We start from the raw sequence: 16190 nt of genomic DNA on the forward strand, positions 1-16190 counted from the left end.
CCACTAGTTTGTCCTCTGCGTCTCCGAGTCTGTTTCTTTCTGGTTATATTCATTAGTTTGCTGTATTTTTTAGATTCCATGTATAAGTGATATCATACAGTATTTGTTCTTCTCTGACTTATTTCACTTAGCATAATGCCCTCCAAGTCCATCCATTTATTGCAAGAGGCAAATTTTCATTATTTTTCATGGCCGAGTAGTATTCCATCGTGTGATATAAATATATATCTGTTGATAGACCTTAGGTTGCTTCCCTATCTTGGCAATCATAAATAATACTGCTATGACTGAGGTGCATGCATCTTTTCAAATTCATGTTTTTGTGTTTTTTGGATATCTGTTCTTGTTTAGTCACTAAGTCATGTCTGACTCAACGATGCTTACTAGGTGGTGTCCGTGGGTAGAAAGAGGGTTGATTCTTAAGTGGTTCCGGCATTAGCACAGAAATAGATTACTCGTCTAAAAGAGAGTAAGAAAACCCACAAGACGCTCGTGTGTCTTCATAGATACAAGCATCTCCTGTATGCCTGCCCTTGAGTACCTCCCCTGTTTGGGTACCAGCCGTTTCCAGGATCGTTTGCCACAAGGTTTATGAGCAGCCAATCAATGCAGGACATCACGCTGTTTGAATATCTCTGTGCTATGTAGGAGGCAATCATTACACCTAAGGATGTAACAGAAGGAGAAGAAGAAGGTGAAGAGGAGGAAGAGGAGGATAATGTGGAGGACGCGCAGGAGCTCTTGGAGGGCATCAAGGAGAGCATGGACCAGAACGCAGGTAACCATTCTGTGATACTCCTGTAACAGTGGGTTTTTTCCCTTGTTATAAAAACTGCTTTGTGCTGTTGTTCAGTTGCTAAGTTGTGTCTGACTCTTCAGCCTCATGGGCTGCAGCACTTTAGGCTCCTCTGTCCTCTCCTATCTGCTGGAGTTTTTTCAAATTCATGTCCATTGAGTTGGTGATGCTATCACTATCTCATCCTCTGTTGCCTGCTTCTCCTGCCTTCAATCTTGCCCAGCACCAGGATCTTCCAGTGAATCAGCTCTTTGCATCATGTGGCCAAAGTATTGGAGCTTCAGCTTCAGCATCAGTCCCTCCAATGAATATTCAGAGTTGATTTAAGATAAAAAAAAAAAAAAAAGATGGGAAAGAACTACCTAAGTTTTAAAAAATTGTGTGTAGTCAAAAGTATTTGTAAAGTATCAAAATCTGTAATTAAACAGCAAAGGACATATCAGGAAAAAATATTTACCACCAAATATGGCAAAGAGTTAATAGTTAATAAAATTCTCAGGCAAAGTAATAAGAAAATCATTAAGTCCTGAATAGGAAAACATGGATGAAAAACTTGGGCCAATGATTCACTCATTCAGGAAGAAATATAAATAAATAGAAAAATTTTCTCACTCACATGATAATTTTAACCAGTTTGTTGAACACATGCATTGCAGTAAAATGTCCCGTTAAACTTAAACTCTGTACTCATTCTTTCCTTACCCTGGGATGGAATTTCAGGCTGGTCCCACTGCAGCTCTTAGATAATAAGTAAATGGCTTCTCTGTTTATTCATACTTTAGGAAGGCCATTCCAGCCAAATAATCATAAATGAGGTTTTGAAATGAGATGTCTTTAAGGAAGCTTGCTACCCAGGCATGAAAGCATCAGCAGCAGTTAGGAAAATAGAAACCATTTCATTTTTATATAATTGAGATCCTCTATAGCACTGGCTATGAAAGTGAAAGTCGCTCAGTCATGTCTGACTCTGTGACGCCATGGACTGAACTCTCCAGACCAGAATACTGGAGTGGGTAGCCTTTCCCTTCTCCAGGGGATCTTCCCAACTCAGGGATCGAATCAGGGTTTCCTGCATTGCAGGCAGATTCCTTACCAGCTGAGTCGCCAGGGAAGCCCAAGAATACTGGAGTGGGTAGCCTATCCTTTCTCCAGGGGATCTTCCAGACCCAGGAATTGAACCAGGGTCTCCTGCATTGCAGGCAGATTCTATACCAGCTGGTACAGAAGCGTTGGCTATAGGCCAGTCCAAAGTGTCAGCAAGGGTGAACTCTCATCCAGTGGAGAGTTCCTCCCCTCCCATCCTATCAAGCACCTTTGGTTTCTTTCCTCTTACTCATTCCTTCCACCTTGCTGGTGGCAGTTTCCAACCCTCCAAGGTTGGGCTGGGGCAAGTGGGAATTAGGGAACGAGGTGGTGGTTGTTTAGTCTGTAAGTCATGTCCAACTCTTACAACCCCATGGTCTGTAGCCAGCCAGGCTCCTCTGCCCATGGGATTTCCCAGGCAAGAATATCAAAGTGGTTGGCGTTTCCCCCTCCAGGGGAACTTCCTGACCCAGGGATCGAACTTGCATCTCCTGCAGTGCAGGCAGATTCTTTACCATCTGAGCCACAGGGAAGCCAGGGAAGGAGGACAAAGGTGTAAACAAGCTCTCCCACCGAGGACTGCCCACCGCCTTCCCCTGGGGCACTGCTCTGGGCCGCCCTCTGTCTCTAGTCTTCTGACACTCCCCCTTCTGTCCTCCAGATGCTCTTCTTACTAGCTATTTATCTTCAGGACTCCTCACCCTCCTCCCAACTCTGGTTTAACCCTCCACCTCCTCCTCGCCTGCCCCTAAGCCACTCCAGTCTAGTTTACAGGGCAGAGAATACGTTTTTGTCTGCATACACTGAGGGTTCCTTTAAATCAGCTAGCTTTCTGAGTCTGGGTTTTTGCTTTGATGTGGCCCAGGTGGGAAGGAAATGGAAGTTAGAATTCCAGCGAGATTTCCCAGAGGTAAAGGAAATAACCCTGAATACTCGTCGGAAAGACTGGTGCTGAAGCTGAAGCTCCAATGCTTTGGCCACCTGATGTGCAGAGCCAACCTCTTAGAAAACACCCTGATGCTGGGAAAGATTGAGGGCAGGAGGAGAAGTGGACGACAGAGGATGAGATGGTTGGCTGGCATCACCGACTCAATGGACATGAGTTTAAGCAAACTCTGGGAGACAGTGAAACACTGGTGTGCCACCATTCATGGGGTCCCAAAGAGCTGGAGACAACTTAGCGACTGAACAACAATACTGAGCATTCACTTAAACCAGCTGGTTATCTGAGTCTGAATTTTTGCTCTGGTGTGGGCTGGGTGTGGAGGAAATGGAATTTAAAATCCCAGAGGTGAAGGGACACAGAAAACACAGGTCAACACTTTAAGATATGACACTGCCCTTGCCTCGCCTGTTTCCCTCATAGCCCAGTTGGTTAAGAATCTGCCTGCAATGCAGGAGACCCTGGTTCGATTCCTGGGTCAGGAAGATTCCCTGAAGAAAGGATAGACTACCCACTCTGGTATTCTTGGGCTTCCCTTGTGGTTCAGCTGGTAAAGAATCCGCCTGCAAGTGGGACACCTGGGTTCGATCTCTGGGTTGGGAAGATCCCCTGGAGAAGGGAATGGCTGGCTACCCACTCCAGTACTCTGGCTTGGAGAATTCCATGGACTCAATAGTCCATGGGGTCGCAGAGTCAGACTTTCACTGAGCGACTTTCACTTTCACTTTCTTTGCATTGCCTGTGACAGCGGGGAATCCCCATCTTGGTTTCAGAGTCTCGCAGTGTCCCGGCTCTTACCATTTAGGGGAGAGGAAGGAAGCCAAACAAGACATCCCATTGTGAGGACACCTGTGGAGGAAGCCTGCAAGGCCACTTGGACGGATGGGGCCTGGGGACTGTAGGAATCCACAGGTGACCGTGGTCACGTGTACATATGCTGTAAGCCTGGGGTCCAAGGCCAGAACCAGATAGACACGGGACAATGTTTATTGACAGGATCATACAGTTGGTCTTTGCAAGGACCCCAAAGTCTTATCCAATGACTTTGTGTAAACAGGGTGACATGAAGTACTGACTGGGCTCTTTTCATGTCTGGGTGGGAGTGACCACACAGAACAAGGATTACGGTCGAGAGCAGTCATTACATCACCAAAGTTCAAGAAGGGCCTGTCCTTGGCAGGAGATTCTGTTCTTCCCACTGATGCTGTTGTTGCCATTCAGTCGCTAAGTCACATCGGACTGTTTGCAACCCTATGGACTGCAGCACACCAGGCTCCTCTGTCCTCTGCTATCTCCCAGCATTTGCTCACATTTATGTCCACTGAGTTAGTGATGCTATCAAGCCCTCTCATCCTCTGCCGCCCCCTTCTCCTTTTGCCTTCAGTCTATCCCAGCATGCAGGAGAGGCCAAACTGGATGCGTAGCCAGGGTCTCCAGTTGGTGCTAGTGATAAAGAACCTGCCTGCCAATGCCGGAGACATAAGATATGTGGGTTCGATCCCTGGGTCGGGAAGATCCCCTGGAGAAGGGAATGGCAACCCACTCCAGTATTCTTGCCTGGAGAATCTCACGGGCAGTGGAGCCTGGTGGGCTACCGTGCAAAGGGTTGCAAAGGGTCGGACTGAAGCAACTTAGCACGCACAGGGAAGGAGGCAAACTTCCTTACTGTCACAGGCCCACCCACCCGCTCACTTTCGACAAGATGGCAATAGTGCCTTCAGTTCCCCTTAACAAGATGGCAATAGTGCCTTCAGTTCCCCTTAACCCCAGGAAAGTGCTTTTTTCTTCAAGTTTGTCCAAAACTCCTTCCTATTCACATTTACCTGAAACTTGAACACAGATCCAGGTTATGTTTAAACAAAAGAAGACCTGTGAACCCACGGTGCAAACCTCTGTGGAAATTTCATAGCATGAAGAGGCAGAAGTCCTCACCTGACCCAATGTGTCATCGTGTGAGTCTAAGAACTCCAGCAAGACGGAACTCACAGTCCCGCAGGGAGGCACCTCTGAATTCTTATCGATTCATGATTCCACTCCCGTTGGTCCCTGACTGTGCAGCCAAAATAAGGACTTGTTTAAACCACAGAATTCACTAGTTCTAGATCCTTTTTGCATTGTGGATTTGTTGAATCTGGTTGGTAGGATTCCAGGTGATCAGTGGACTACCCTTTTAACTAACTTTTCTGTGAGTTTGAAATTTAAAAGTTGGGGATGGGGTGAGAAAAATATGTAAATATATCAACTTTGTAGTGTCTCTACTGTGCACGCATGCTAAGACACTTTAGTCGTGTCCGAATCTTTGTGACCCACTAGGCTCCTCTGTCCATAGCTTTTTCCAGGCAAGAATACTTTAGTGGGTGGCCATGCCCTCCTCCAGGGGATCTTCCCAACCCAGGGATCGAACCCTATTATGCATGGATTATTTTAAAGACCTTGGTTGAACTTTTTTTTTCTTTTTCCTGTATTTTGGCTGCGCTGCTTGGCATGCAGGATTTTAGTTCCCCGACTAGGGAACTAACTGGCGACCCCTGCAATGGAATTGCAGTCTTTCTTAACCATTGGACCACCAGGGAAGCTTCCCAGCTATCTATGTTTAAACTGTCTTTTAGCAATTATAATTATGGGTTAACATTAGCATTTTAAATATTACTGTTATTTGAAAGGCAGACTTAAAATTTAACAAAAAAAGAAAACAACGTAGCAGTGTGGTGTTTTAAGGCCAGTCCAGCAGGGCTGTGCTCATTTATTTTAAAGAAATAACTATCACCTTTCAAAATGCTCCGGGCCAGCCAAGGCCATGGCTGTATCCCCAGGAGGTCACAGTTCTCTAGAGAAAGGCACTTAGGTTTGGCCCTTTGTGTACTCATATTCCATGATTATCATAAACTGCTTGCTCAGGACTTCCCTGGTGGCACAGTGGATAAGAATCCGCCTGCCAGTGCAGAGTGCGCAGGTTCGATCCCCGGTCCAGGAAAATGCCACATGCCTTGAGGCAACTAAGCCTGAGCACCACGACTACTGAGCGCGTGTGCCCCAACTACTGAGGCCCATATGCCTGGAGCACGTGCTCCGCAACACGAGAAGCCGCCGCAGTGAGAAGGCCGTGCACCACGGTGAAGAGTAGCCCCCGTTCGCCACAACTAGAAAAAGCCCGCGTGCAGCAATGAAGACCCAGTGCAGCCAAAAATAAAAGTAAGATAAACTGCTGCTCAAGCCCCCTGCTGGCGTATTGAGCGTTTAGTTCTGAAACAAACAGAACAAACGGCCAAGCTCACTGCCTGCAATAAACCAAGGGATGCCACGGAGGAGGCTGAAGCTAGATTTCTGAGTGTGTGCCTTTCCTTATCAGGGAAGCTTTTGAGAATTGGAAATACTGTTTAAATAAAACTCATCTTTGGATATCAGTGGATCCTTGACATTTTTAAAATGTGGCTTTATTTCTTGACAGCACTGTGAACCTTACTGAAAAGGAATGTCAAATCACTTTGAGGAATTTCATTATGTTAAATAACATCTTTATCTTTTTGCTTCTGCCATAATATTTAAGTTTCTGAAAGATGCGATTATTTTCTGAGTCAGTTACTGCCTAATGATTCGTGTGACAATGAAAGGTGGAAGAAAGGAGAGGTGTTTTCAATAGATCATCTCATTGTCATTGAATAATACAAAAGGCTTCAAATTATTTTATATTATACATCCACTGATAAGCTGAAAGTATAGTGCTACCCTGGGAAGTTTCAGAGATCAGTTTCTAAACTCACCAAACTTGCATTATTGTCGAGTCGCTCGGTCTTGCCCGACTCTTGCGACCCCATGGGCTCTAGCCCATCAGGCTCCTCCATCCATGGGATTTTCCAGGCAAGAATACTGGAGTGGGTCGCCATTTCCTTCTCCAAAACTTACATTACCATAATGTATATATTAAGCCATATAAAAAGGCAGGGCTGTTTCTTAGAAGTGATAGCTGTTCAACAGTTAACAATGGAAGGATAGATGAATATTTTAGAGAAGTTACATCATACTGTCTTGGAAACACTGTGACAGTTTTAGGACAAACTCCTCCCTCCTTAGCCTCCCCAAGCAACTGCAGGAACCCCACATTCAAGCTGCAAAGGAAACTGTCCAGTGGGGTAAAGGTCTGAAATGCCGACTGGAAGAGACAGGGAGCAAGGGACTGGTGCGTTAAAGGGTCAGGATCAAGCTTGATTTTTATTCAAAAGCAGCAAATATTTATTGGGCATGTGCTATTAATAAATCATGTGGCAGCAGCATGCAAGAATACTATCCCACTGAATTCTCACAATGGAAGCATTCTTTTTATTATGTATTAAAGCATAGAAATATAATATCAAAACAGAATTGAGTAAACCCTGAAGACTCTGGATTTCTCCACTTACTGCTCTTTCAACTTCATCCAAAAGTTGTAACCACGGTAAAAATAAAAACAAAAACAAAAACCAGCCTGGATGTGCAGACACCAGCATTTGCTTCCCTTTTTTCTTGCAGACGAGTTCATTAGTTTCTCCTACTTTACAGGGCATTAGAAGTCATGCGTCATGGTTTAAATACCAAACCACATATTTTTCACTGTGATGCAAAGATAAGAGTTTTTTCAATAGTGATTTTGACTACACAAGAAGTTTTGAGGTCACTTTAGAATGTAACCTGTATATGTAGAATATGACTGCACAGTAATTTTCTTTTTTAATCAGGTCGCCTGGAAGATCAATATATTATCAGATTTATGAAAGAAAAGCTAAAATCCATGCCTTGCAGGAATCAAGGTTACATTTTGGATGGATTCCCAAAGACCTATGATCAGGCCAAAGATCTGTTCAGCCGTAAGTTTGGGTGTTCCTTTTATTTTGAACGTTTACATTCAGATAAGTTGCAACTTCATTGTTCAGAGTAATAACGGTCACAATTAAACAAAAAAAATCAGAGGGACTATATTTAAAATACAAGCTTTCCTCATTATAGCTAGTTTTCACAAGTGACTCAGTTAAAATATTTAAATTTTTGAGCTGTCCTTCATAATAATATGTAATGAACTCAATGATGTGTATTTTGTTTTACTAGAAGAAGATGAGGAGGAGGAGGAAGAAGTCAGAGGCAAAATGTTTCCCTATGATAAATTAATCATACCTGGTAAGTTTAAACTACTTCTACAAGGTCATATCTAAAGGAATGTCATTTGATATCTCTTTTGTACTGAAACAACATTTTTTATGTTGATAAAGTAGGTTTGTCTGTATCAGGAAAAAATTAAAGCAATACCCTTAATATCAAACTTCCAACCTAAAGAATGCCCTGGGGGTCATGGACAGAGTCCCTTTGAGAACATTCATATCTGCTGTTCCCTCCTGTGACAGAGCAGAAAAGTTGGCCAATCTGTTGGTGCCCTGACTTCTTTTCTTTTTTGTTTTTTCTGTACTTTTTAAAAACTTGAGATATAGTTGATTTACAACATTATATAAATTTCAGGTATATGGCATAATACAGTATGCTGCTGCTGCTGCTAAGTCGCTTCATTCATGTCCAACTCTGTGCGACCCCATAGACGGCAGCCCACCAGGCTCCCCCGTCCCTGGGATTCTCCAGGCAAGAACACTGGAGTGGCTTCCATCTCCTTCTCCAACGCATGAAAGTGAAAAGCGAAAGTGAAGTCGCTCAGTCGTGTCCGACTCTTTGTGACTCCATGGACTGTAGCCCACCACGCTCCTCCGTCCATGGGATTCTCCAGGCAAGAGTACTGGAGTGGGTTGCCATTTCCTTCTCCAGGGCATCTTCCCGACCCAGGGATCGAACCCAGGTCTCCTGCATTGCAGGCAGACGCTTTAACCTCTGAGCCATGTCTGCATAGTGATTCACAATTTTTTTTAAGTTTTTATTGAATGTGTTACAACATTGCTTCTACATTTTGGTTTTTCAGCCATGAGGCATATGGGATCTTAGCTCCCAACCAGGGATCAAACCCTCACCCCCTGTAGTGGAAGGTGAAGTCTTAACCACCAGACCACCAGACCACCAGGGAAGCCCTGATTCCCTTTTTAAAACATTTTTTTCCTTTTTTTTTTTTGATTTAACAATTTTTAAAAACTATGCTCCATTTGTAGTTATAACAAAATATTGCCCCTATTCCATGTGCTCTACAGTGTCCTGGGGAGAGTTGTCAGTTGGTGAGACCACCAGGGACTAGGTCACTGCCCTTCCTTCCTGCTCTGCTTTAGGTCCTGGCCATGCCATTGTCTTTTCTGGAAGACATCCAGAATCCAGAATCGAGACTGGGCAGGAAGAAGCTGCTCGGGTCCCTCACACCACCGCGAGTTTATCCTATTAGGTATTTACCCAGAGGTCTCACAACATACCCTTAAAGAGAAGTATCAACAATGTGTTCCATGAAAAAGGATTTGCTGAGTACCTAGCAGGCATTTCTTCTGACTCTGCCATGAACTGTAAAAGTTTCTTTTTTTTTTTTTTAAAATCAGTTTGCATGAGGTTTAATCAAGTTCTGGTCTATATGATAAATACAAGAATAGCTATTTTCTTAGCCATTTTTCTAGCCCAGGGATGTAACTTGGAAGAGGCTGCTCACTGTGTCAAAGTCCCCGAGAGAGACAATTCACAGCTGTAATCCTTTCCTCCTCCTGGCCCAGGCACAGCTTGTGATGAAGCTTCTGGAAGCAGAGACATCAGAGAGCAGTCATCCTCAAGGATGGATATATACTGTTTGCCTGAGGCAGGAAAACAAAATGCCAGAGGAATGGGTTCTCTTAGGTTTCCCATTAATTTATGTACTTGCCTCCAAAAAGGTTAAAAAGTAAAGTCAACTGGTCTAAATAAGTGCATCTGTCCAGTTTATGAGACTTTAGCACTTCTGGGTGATAGGCATTCATTGTAAACCCCACGGTAAATCCTCCTGTTCTCCCTGAGGCAGCTGGATAAAATTCAGCTCAACCCACCATCTGCCACGTAACAGGCACGACTCGCGATGGGAGCTTGTTGAGCTGCTCCATGAGCTTGGGAGGCAGGAATTACTCCCTTGTTTACTGGATCCAGAGTCTGAAGTCCAGAGACTGATCAAATGTGAGGGCTTGAATTCAGACTCATATCTTCTCATCCCACTACCTCCAAAAACCAGAGCGCATGAAACCCCTCACTAAGATAAGAAAATGGAAACACAAGAGGTAAAAAGACACGCGGTTCTTAGTCCTGATCCACGGGGCTGCTCTCTGCCGGGTATGGTCCAAACACGTCTATGATGAAATCTCTTCGGAATGTCTAGTCTGTTCTTTTCAATTAGCCCCCCTCCCCGCTTTTTAAAAGAAATTGTCATTAGTTTCTCTCTTCCTGAAAAAAAGCAGATCATTGTCTCATTTGAACTGTGGGATTTAATTTATGGAAATAACTGAGACATGAGAGGCTAATGCCATTGAAAGAATTTATTGCTCAAATTTCCCCAGAGAAGGGTGTGTGGCAACCATCCAGGGCCAATGGGGGAAGCACCAGGGCTGGTCAGGAGGCCGGGGAAAGTCTAGGACGCAGCCTTTCTTGAGGTTACTGTGGGAAAGGCAGGGGATTGACTAGTATCAGTAGTTGCAGTGGGCTTTGGTCTCTAGCTTCTTGGTCCTGGCCGTGGCCCTGGGATGAGTAAAGGCAGGAGAAATATTAACTTGGTGCGTGAGTTACATAAAAGGGGTGGTTGGCTTGCATACGTGAAGTGTGCTCTCAGGGGTGGATAAAATGCTCACTGTCATTAATAATGATCCATGTGTCAAATATTCGATAAACACTGACTGTGTTATACTGAACATAGATGTTTCATAGCATGAAGTGAGCAAATAGGTTGATCTATGAAAAATTAAAGTCCCGGGGAAGTCCCTGTTTATATTAACTTGGCAAATTGGCCATCAAAGCATTTTGCTCATAGCTGTGAGTCTCTTTGGGAAACGGTGATATTGTGCTGGAAATGTGGCAAGGTGACAATTGACTGGGAGGCTGATAACAGATATCACAGGGTTATTAGAGATTTGTGTTTACAATTTCTCCTTTTTTATTTTTGGCCATGCCACATGGCTTGTAGGATCTTAGTTCCTTGACCAGAGATTGAACCTGTCTCTTGGCAGTAAAAGTGTGGAGTCCTAACTACTGGACTTCAAGGGAATTCCCAATTTTTGCTGTTTTTATTGAAAAGAGGGAAGGAAGGAAAGCAGAAAGGAAGAAAAGAAGGAGGAAGGGAAAGAAAAACAATAGATCTCACAAAATCCCCATTGACTGGGCTTCCCAGATGGCTTAGAGGTGAAGAATGTGCCCAGTGCAGGAGCCGTAGGCGATGCAGTTTCGATCCCTGGGTGGGAAGGATCCCCTGGAGGAGGAAATGGCAACCCACTCTGTTGTAGCCACGCGTTCCGGGAAACAACCTCACTCAGAAGGACAATGCAGATAGTGGAGTGCAGTTTATTGCACCGGCGGGCCCAAGGCAGAGTCTCCTCTTAGCCAAGGACCCCTGACCAGTTTTTGTGAAAACCTTATATACCCTAAGTGTACTTGCTCAAACCCACCTCCCCAAATTCCTTGAAACTAGTCTGGACAAGGTAAAACAGAGATACGACCAAAGTTAACCCACAATTCATGTGTCACAAGACTAGATAAAGAGTGGACATTTATCAATAGGCCTGTGGTCATATCCCGACAAACATAATGGAACTTACGACTTTGTTCTGTTACAGAGATAATTAGTGTATTCTTTTAGGCAATGGAGAGTCCAAGTCCAAGTCCTGAGGCTCTTTCATCCAGGGGGTCTGGTTTCCCATCGGTATGCCGCTTCTATAGACACAAAGTTCAGAGTGCATTGGGAGGGTGGCCATTTGTGTAGCCTGATGTTTGCAGCCTGGCCTAAGATGGAGTCCAGCTCTGTCTGCTTCCTCCTTCAACTCCAGCATTCTTGCCTGGGAAATCCCATGGACAGGGGAGCCTGGTGGGCTACAGTCCATGGGGTCGCCAAGAGTCGGACACGACTGAGCGACTGAGCACGTGCGCATGGGCTTCATGGTGGGGGCGGTGGGGGCGGTCTCTGGAAACACGGGTGATTTGTATCTGTCCTCCACCGGAGGCAGCAAGAAGGCCAATTGGTCAGGCCCTCTGCGGGAACGGGATTTCCCAGCTGGTAACCAGACGTCTGGGTTGAGCAGTGGCGGGTCTGCCAGCACCTGCTTGCCAGCTCCAGGGTCCCGGTGTAAACTCACGAGCTCCTTCTCTCCAGAGTTCGTGTGTTCGCTGGATGCATCGGATGAGTTCCTCAAGGAGCGGGTGATGAACCTCCCCGAGAGCATCGTGACAGGGACCCACTACAGCCAGGACCGGTTCCTCCGGGCTCTGAGCAACTACCGGGACGTCAACACCGAAGACGAGACTGTCCTCAACTACTTCGACGAACTTGAAATCCACCCAATCCATATAGGTAGGAAATAAACTCAAGGATAAAGTGAACGTGGAGTGCCACTGCCCAGTACCTGGACCCCCAGCCAACCTGGGGCACGCCTGTCATAGGGCTGGGGGAGCGCAGGGTAGTACAAGCGTGTGTCTAGGGCCCAGGACGCCACAAGAAAAGGCAGGGGAGCTGTCTACTTGAGGATTTAGTGGAGCGGGTGGCGGGTGGGGAGTGTTACTGTTGTACGAAAACGTGGATGTATTACGAAGTTGAACGCCAAGTTGCGTTATTTGTTTTACCAAATTGGCTTTTTCTTTTAAATGAATGAGACAATTGATTAAACCAGTATCATTTGTTGCAAAGCTTCTTGTTGGCAGCTGCCACCTGTGCCGTGATTCTGTCCAGGTCTCTATGTCCATGAGGTCAGTTTGTGGCCCCCATCCTGGTCCTGTTCCACCAATTTCAGTATCTCCAGGGCTTGGAGGACCCGGCGGGCCACACCCTTGGAGCCTCTGCCGAAGTAGCTGGGCATGACACCATTCTCTGATGCCCCCCATCCCGACAGATCTGGATTTCAGAGCCAACCCCAGTGCCAGCCCGGAGGTACAGGTGCCAGGCTGTGGCAGCTGCTCATGTAGAACCACTTCTCATTGTAGGGAGCGAGCTCTTTATGTTTGGCCAGCTTGACCGTGTCCACCCATTCAGGGACTTTCAGCTTCCCGGACCTTTTAAGGAAGGCTGCTGGAGTTCTGATGCACTTCTGCGGCTTCGTGTCTTTTACAGTAACTCCAGGCACGATGCACCCTCTGCGCTGCTAGCCAGGGGAAAGGGGCATTTTAAAAAATATTTATTTATTTGGCTACGCTGGGTCTTCGTTGTGGCATGTGAGATCTAGTTCCCTGACCAGGGATCAAACCCAGGCCCCCCTACATTGAGAGCGAGGAGTCTTAGCCACTGGAACATCAGGGAAGTCCCCAAATTGGCATTTTTTTTAAGGGTACTTCAAAGTTAGGTGGTTTGCTGCCAGCTGCATTGGGCCATTTCCCCAGGGTCCTTGGGAGCAGCGTCCTGTTCCCATAGCTTTGCGAGGCACTGGTATTCCTCACAAAGCCCCTCCTGGCCTTTAGACTGGCCAGCTCACCCCTTGTTGCTGTTGTTTGCTGTTTCATCCCTAAGTTGTGTCTGACTCTTGTGACCCCATGGACTGCAGCACGCCAGGCTTCACTATCTCCCGGAGTTTGCTCAAACTCATGTTCATTGAGGAGAAGGCGATGGCACCCCACTCCAGTACTCGCGCCTGGAAAATCCCATGGACAGAGGAGCCTGGTAGGCTGCAGTCCATGGAGCGCTAAGAGTCGGACACGACTGAGCGGCTTCACTTTCACTTTTCCTTTCATGCATTGGAGAAGGAAATGGCAACCCACTCCAGTGTTCTTGCCTGGAGAATCCCAGAGACGGGGGAGCTTGCTGGGCTGCCGTCTATGGGGTCGCACAGAGTCAGACACGACTGAAGCAACTTAGCAGCAGCAGCAGCATGTTCATTGAGTTGGTGATGCTATCTAACCATCTTATCCTCTGCTGCCCCCTTCTCCTCCTGCCTTCAATCTTTCCCAGCATCAAGGTCTTTCCAATGAGTCAGCTCTTTGCATCAAGTGGCTGAAGTAATGGAACTTCAGCTTTACCATCAGTCCTTCCAATGAATATTCAGGGTTGATTTCCTTCAGGATTGAGTGGTTGGATCTCCTTGCTGTGCAAGGGACTCTCAAGAGTCTTCCCCAACACCACAATTCAGAAGCATCAATTCTTCAGCTCTCAGTCTTCTTTATGGTCCAACTTTTACTCCATACATGACTACTGGAAATACCATAGCTTTGACTAGATAGATCTTTGTTGGCAAAGTAATGTCTCTGCTTTTTGGTATGCTGTCTAGGCATTAACTCACTCTTAGCTACTCAGAAATCAAATAGCTCTTCCTGTTTCCTATAAACACTTAACTCAGAGCTGAGCAGCCAGCAAGCACGCAGTGAACATGCTCTCTCATCAACCTCACTGCAGCCTCATCGTTGCTGCCTCCAGATCCCACCTGTCATGACTGGTTTCTCCTCCTCTTGGCTCAGTGAACCCCAGAACTTCCTTTCTGGTTTTCTGGATCTTGACACTTTCTGCTTCCTCTGGGTTTGCTGAAAAAATCACTGATCTGATGGCAGCTTAGTGCCCAGGTTGACTTTTGGGGCCTCCCAAGGCCTCTCTCCATCCCCTCAAACCAGCTGGGGCACATCCCAGTCCTGGAGTACTGGGAGGCTTAGAGCTGACGGAAACTGTCAGCAGGAGAGCTGATTCCAGTTTCTGGCTCTGCCTCTGTGAAATAGGAAAATAATCCCTGGCTTGTTACTAATGGTGGGGATTAGAGATAGGAAGTGTCTGGCACATTAGCGGAAGTTCAACAGCTGGTAGTTAATCTTATTATTAGTACAACAGTAAGGCAGAGAATGATGTGTATTATGAAATGAGAATACATTTATCAGTCTGCAAATTCTGCTCTGTTTTGCACCCTCAGAAGTGATTGGATTTTGTCTTCATCTGGACAGGCCTGTGCATGTTGCACACCAAGTTCTATAGGTAGAAGCTAAGGAGTCTACACCTACTAGTATGGAAAGTAGTTTACACGATTTACCCAGAGAACTAGGAAGGAGTGGTGACCAAACTTCATAAAAGTAGTGATTGTCATCTTTTTCAGTAAATACCCCCCCACCCCAAACTATTTGTGGAACGATGAGGAGAGCCCCAGGGAGAAACAAGGCAGAAATGATGAGGTGGAATGAATGAGTGATCACTGTCTTCTGCCTCATTCCACGCCCGTCACTTTTGGCCTCATCTTCACACGTACAACCACAGAGACAAGGGAAATGCAAAGAGGTGTCATGTATCCCAGTGATGGGCATGGGGGAGGGCGTCAAGGTCAGGAACACAGCCCAGCCTCCGGAGGGTCTTGAATGGGGCCCTGGAAGGATGCTGGCACCTGCGACCTCTCTCTGCACCTCTGTACCCCACTTCTCTCTCAGCATCTCTTTCTGCCCTTTATTTATTTTTTTTGGCTGCACCATGCATCATCTTAGTTCCCTAACCAGGAATGGAACCCGAGCCCCCAGCATTGGAAGTGAGGAGTCTTAACCGCTGAATTGCCAGGGATGTCCGCGCCGCATCTTTTTTCTCTTTTGCTCTTTGGACCAGAGTCTCTCTCTCTCTCCTTTCTTTGGCCCACGTGGTAAACGAAGGCTGCCCCACAGCCCTGCAGTTCCCATGTTAACACTGGGAGCCAAGCTTGTAGCTGGATGTGTCTCTTTCCATCCTAATTGCATATACTTAGACGAGCAGATGGGAAGTCATGGTTGGGTCAGGTGCCCACGCCCCAGCTAATCATCCTTCCCAAGGTCAGGGCAGAAGTACCTGGAGGCAGTAGTGTTGTTCTATCTTTCAAGTACATCAGGGGTGTAATACTCTACTAGGGGAGCCAAGGAGAAATGCATTGAAATGTCAGCGCTCAGGCAACCAGGAAGTGAGATTTTTTTTTTTTTTTTTGGTGTGGTTTTTGGTTTGGTTTTGCTTTTGATGGGCTTGTTTCCACCCACCTACCAATGCACTTGGCTCCATTCTTCCCCTCGTCCCATGTTGGAACCTGGCAGTGCTTCTAGTCTAGGTCAAGGTTCTACAGTCCAAACACGGGGGCACGGGGAGTGCAGCAGTAGCTGTGCTTGGGGGCTGGTGAGCAGTTACTCCTGAGGAAGGGCTGGAGGTGCTTGGCTCTCGAATGCGCCTACTGCTCACCCTTCTGTGCAGAGACCTTCCAAGAAAGCCCTGGAGACTGGTGTAGAATTTACTATTCAGTGAGTTGTACAGGGAGGAACTTCCTGTTGTCAGCAAGCCTTCCCCACTCTCCC

General features: G+C 46.3%; 1 protein-coding gene across 1 annotated transcript in view; it reads left to right on the top strand.

The window, feature by feature from the left end:
- Positions 1–16190, top strand: part of AK7 (adenylate kinase 7) — a 69827-nt gene that overhangs the window by 48250 nt on the left and 5387 nt on the right. The window contains exons 12-15 of the mRNA XM_052659801.1: positions 649–778; positions 7535–7663; positions 7902–7970; positions 12085–12282. Coding sequence (XP_052515761.1) covers positions 649–778; positions 7535–7663; positions 7902–7970; positions 12085–12282 — 526 coding nt within the window. The remainder of the gene's footprint in view (positions 1–648; positions 779–7534; positions 7664–7901; positions 7971–12084; positions 12283–16190) is intronic.

Source organism: Budorcas taxicolor, chromosome 21, assembly GCF_023091745.1.
Source record: "Budorcas taxicolor isolate Tak-1 chromosome 21, Takin1.1, whole genome shotgun sequence".
Taxonomy (NCBI): domain Eukaryota; kingdom Metazoa; phylum Chordata; class Mammalia; order Artiodactyla; family Bovidae; genus Budorcas; species Budorcas taxicolor.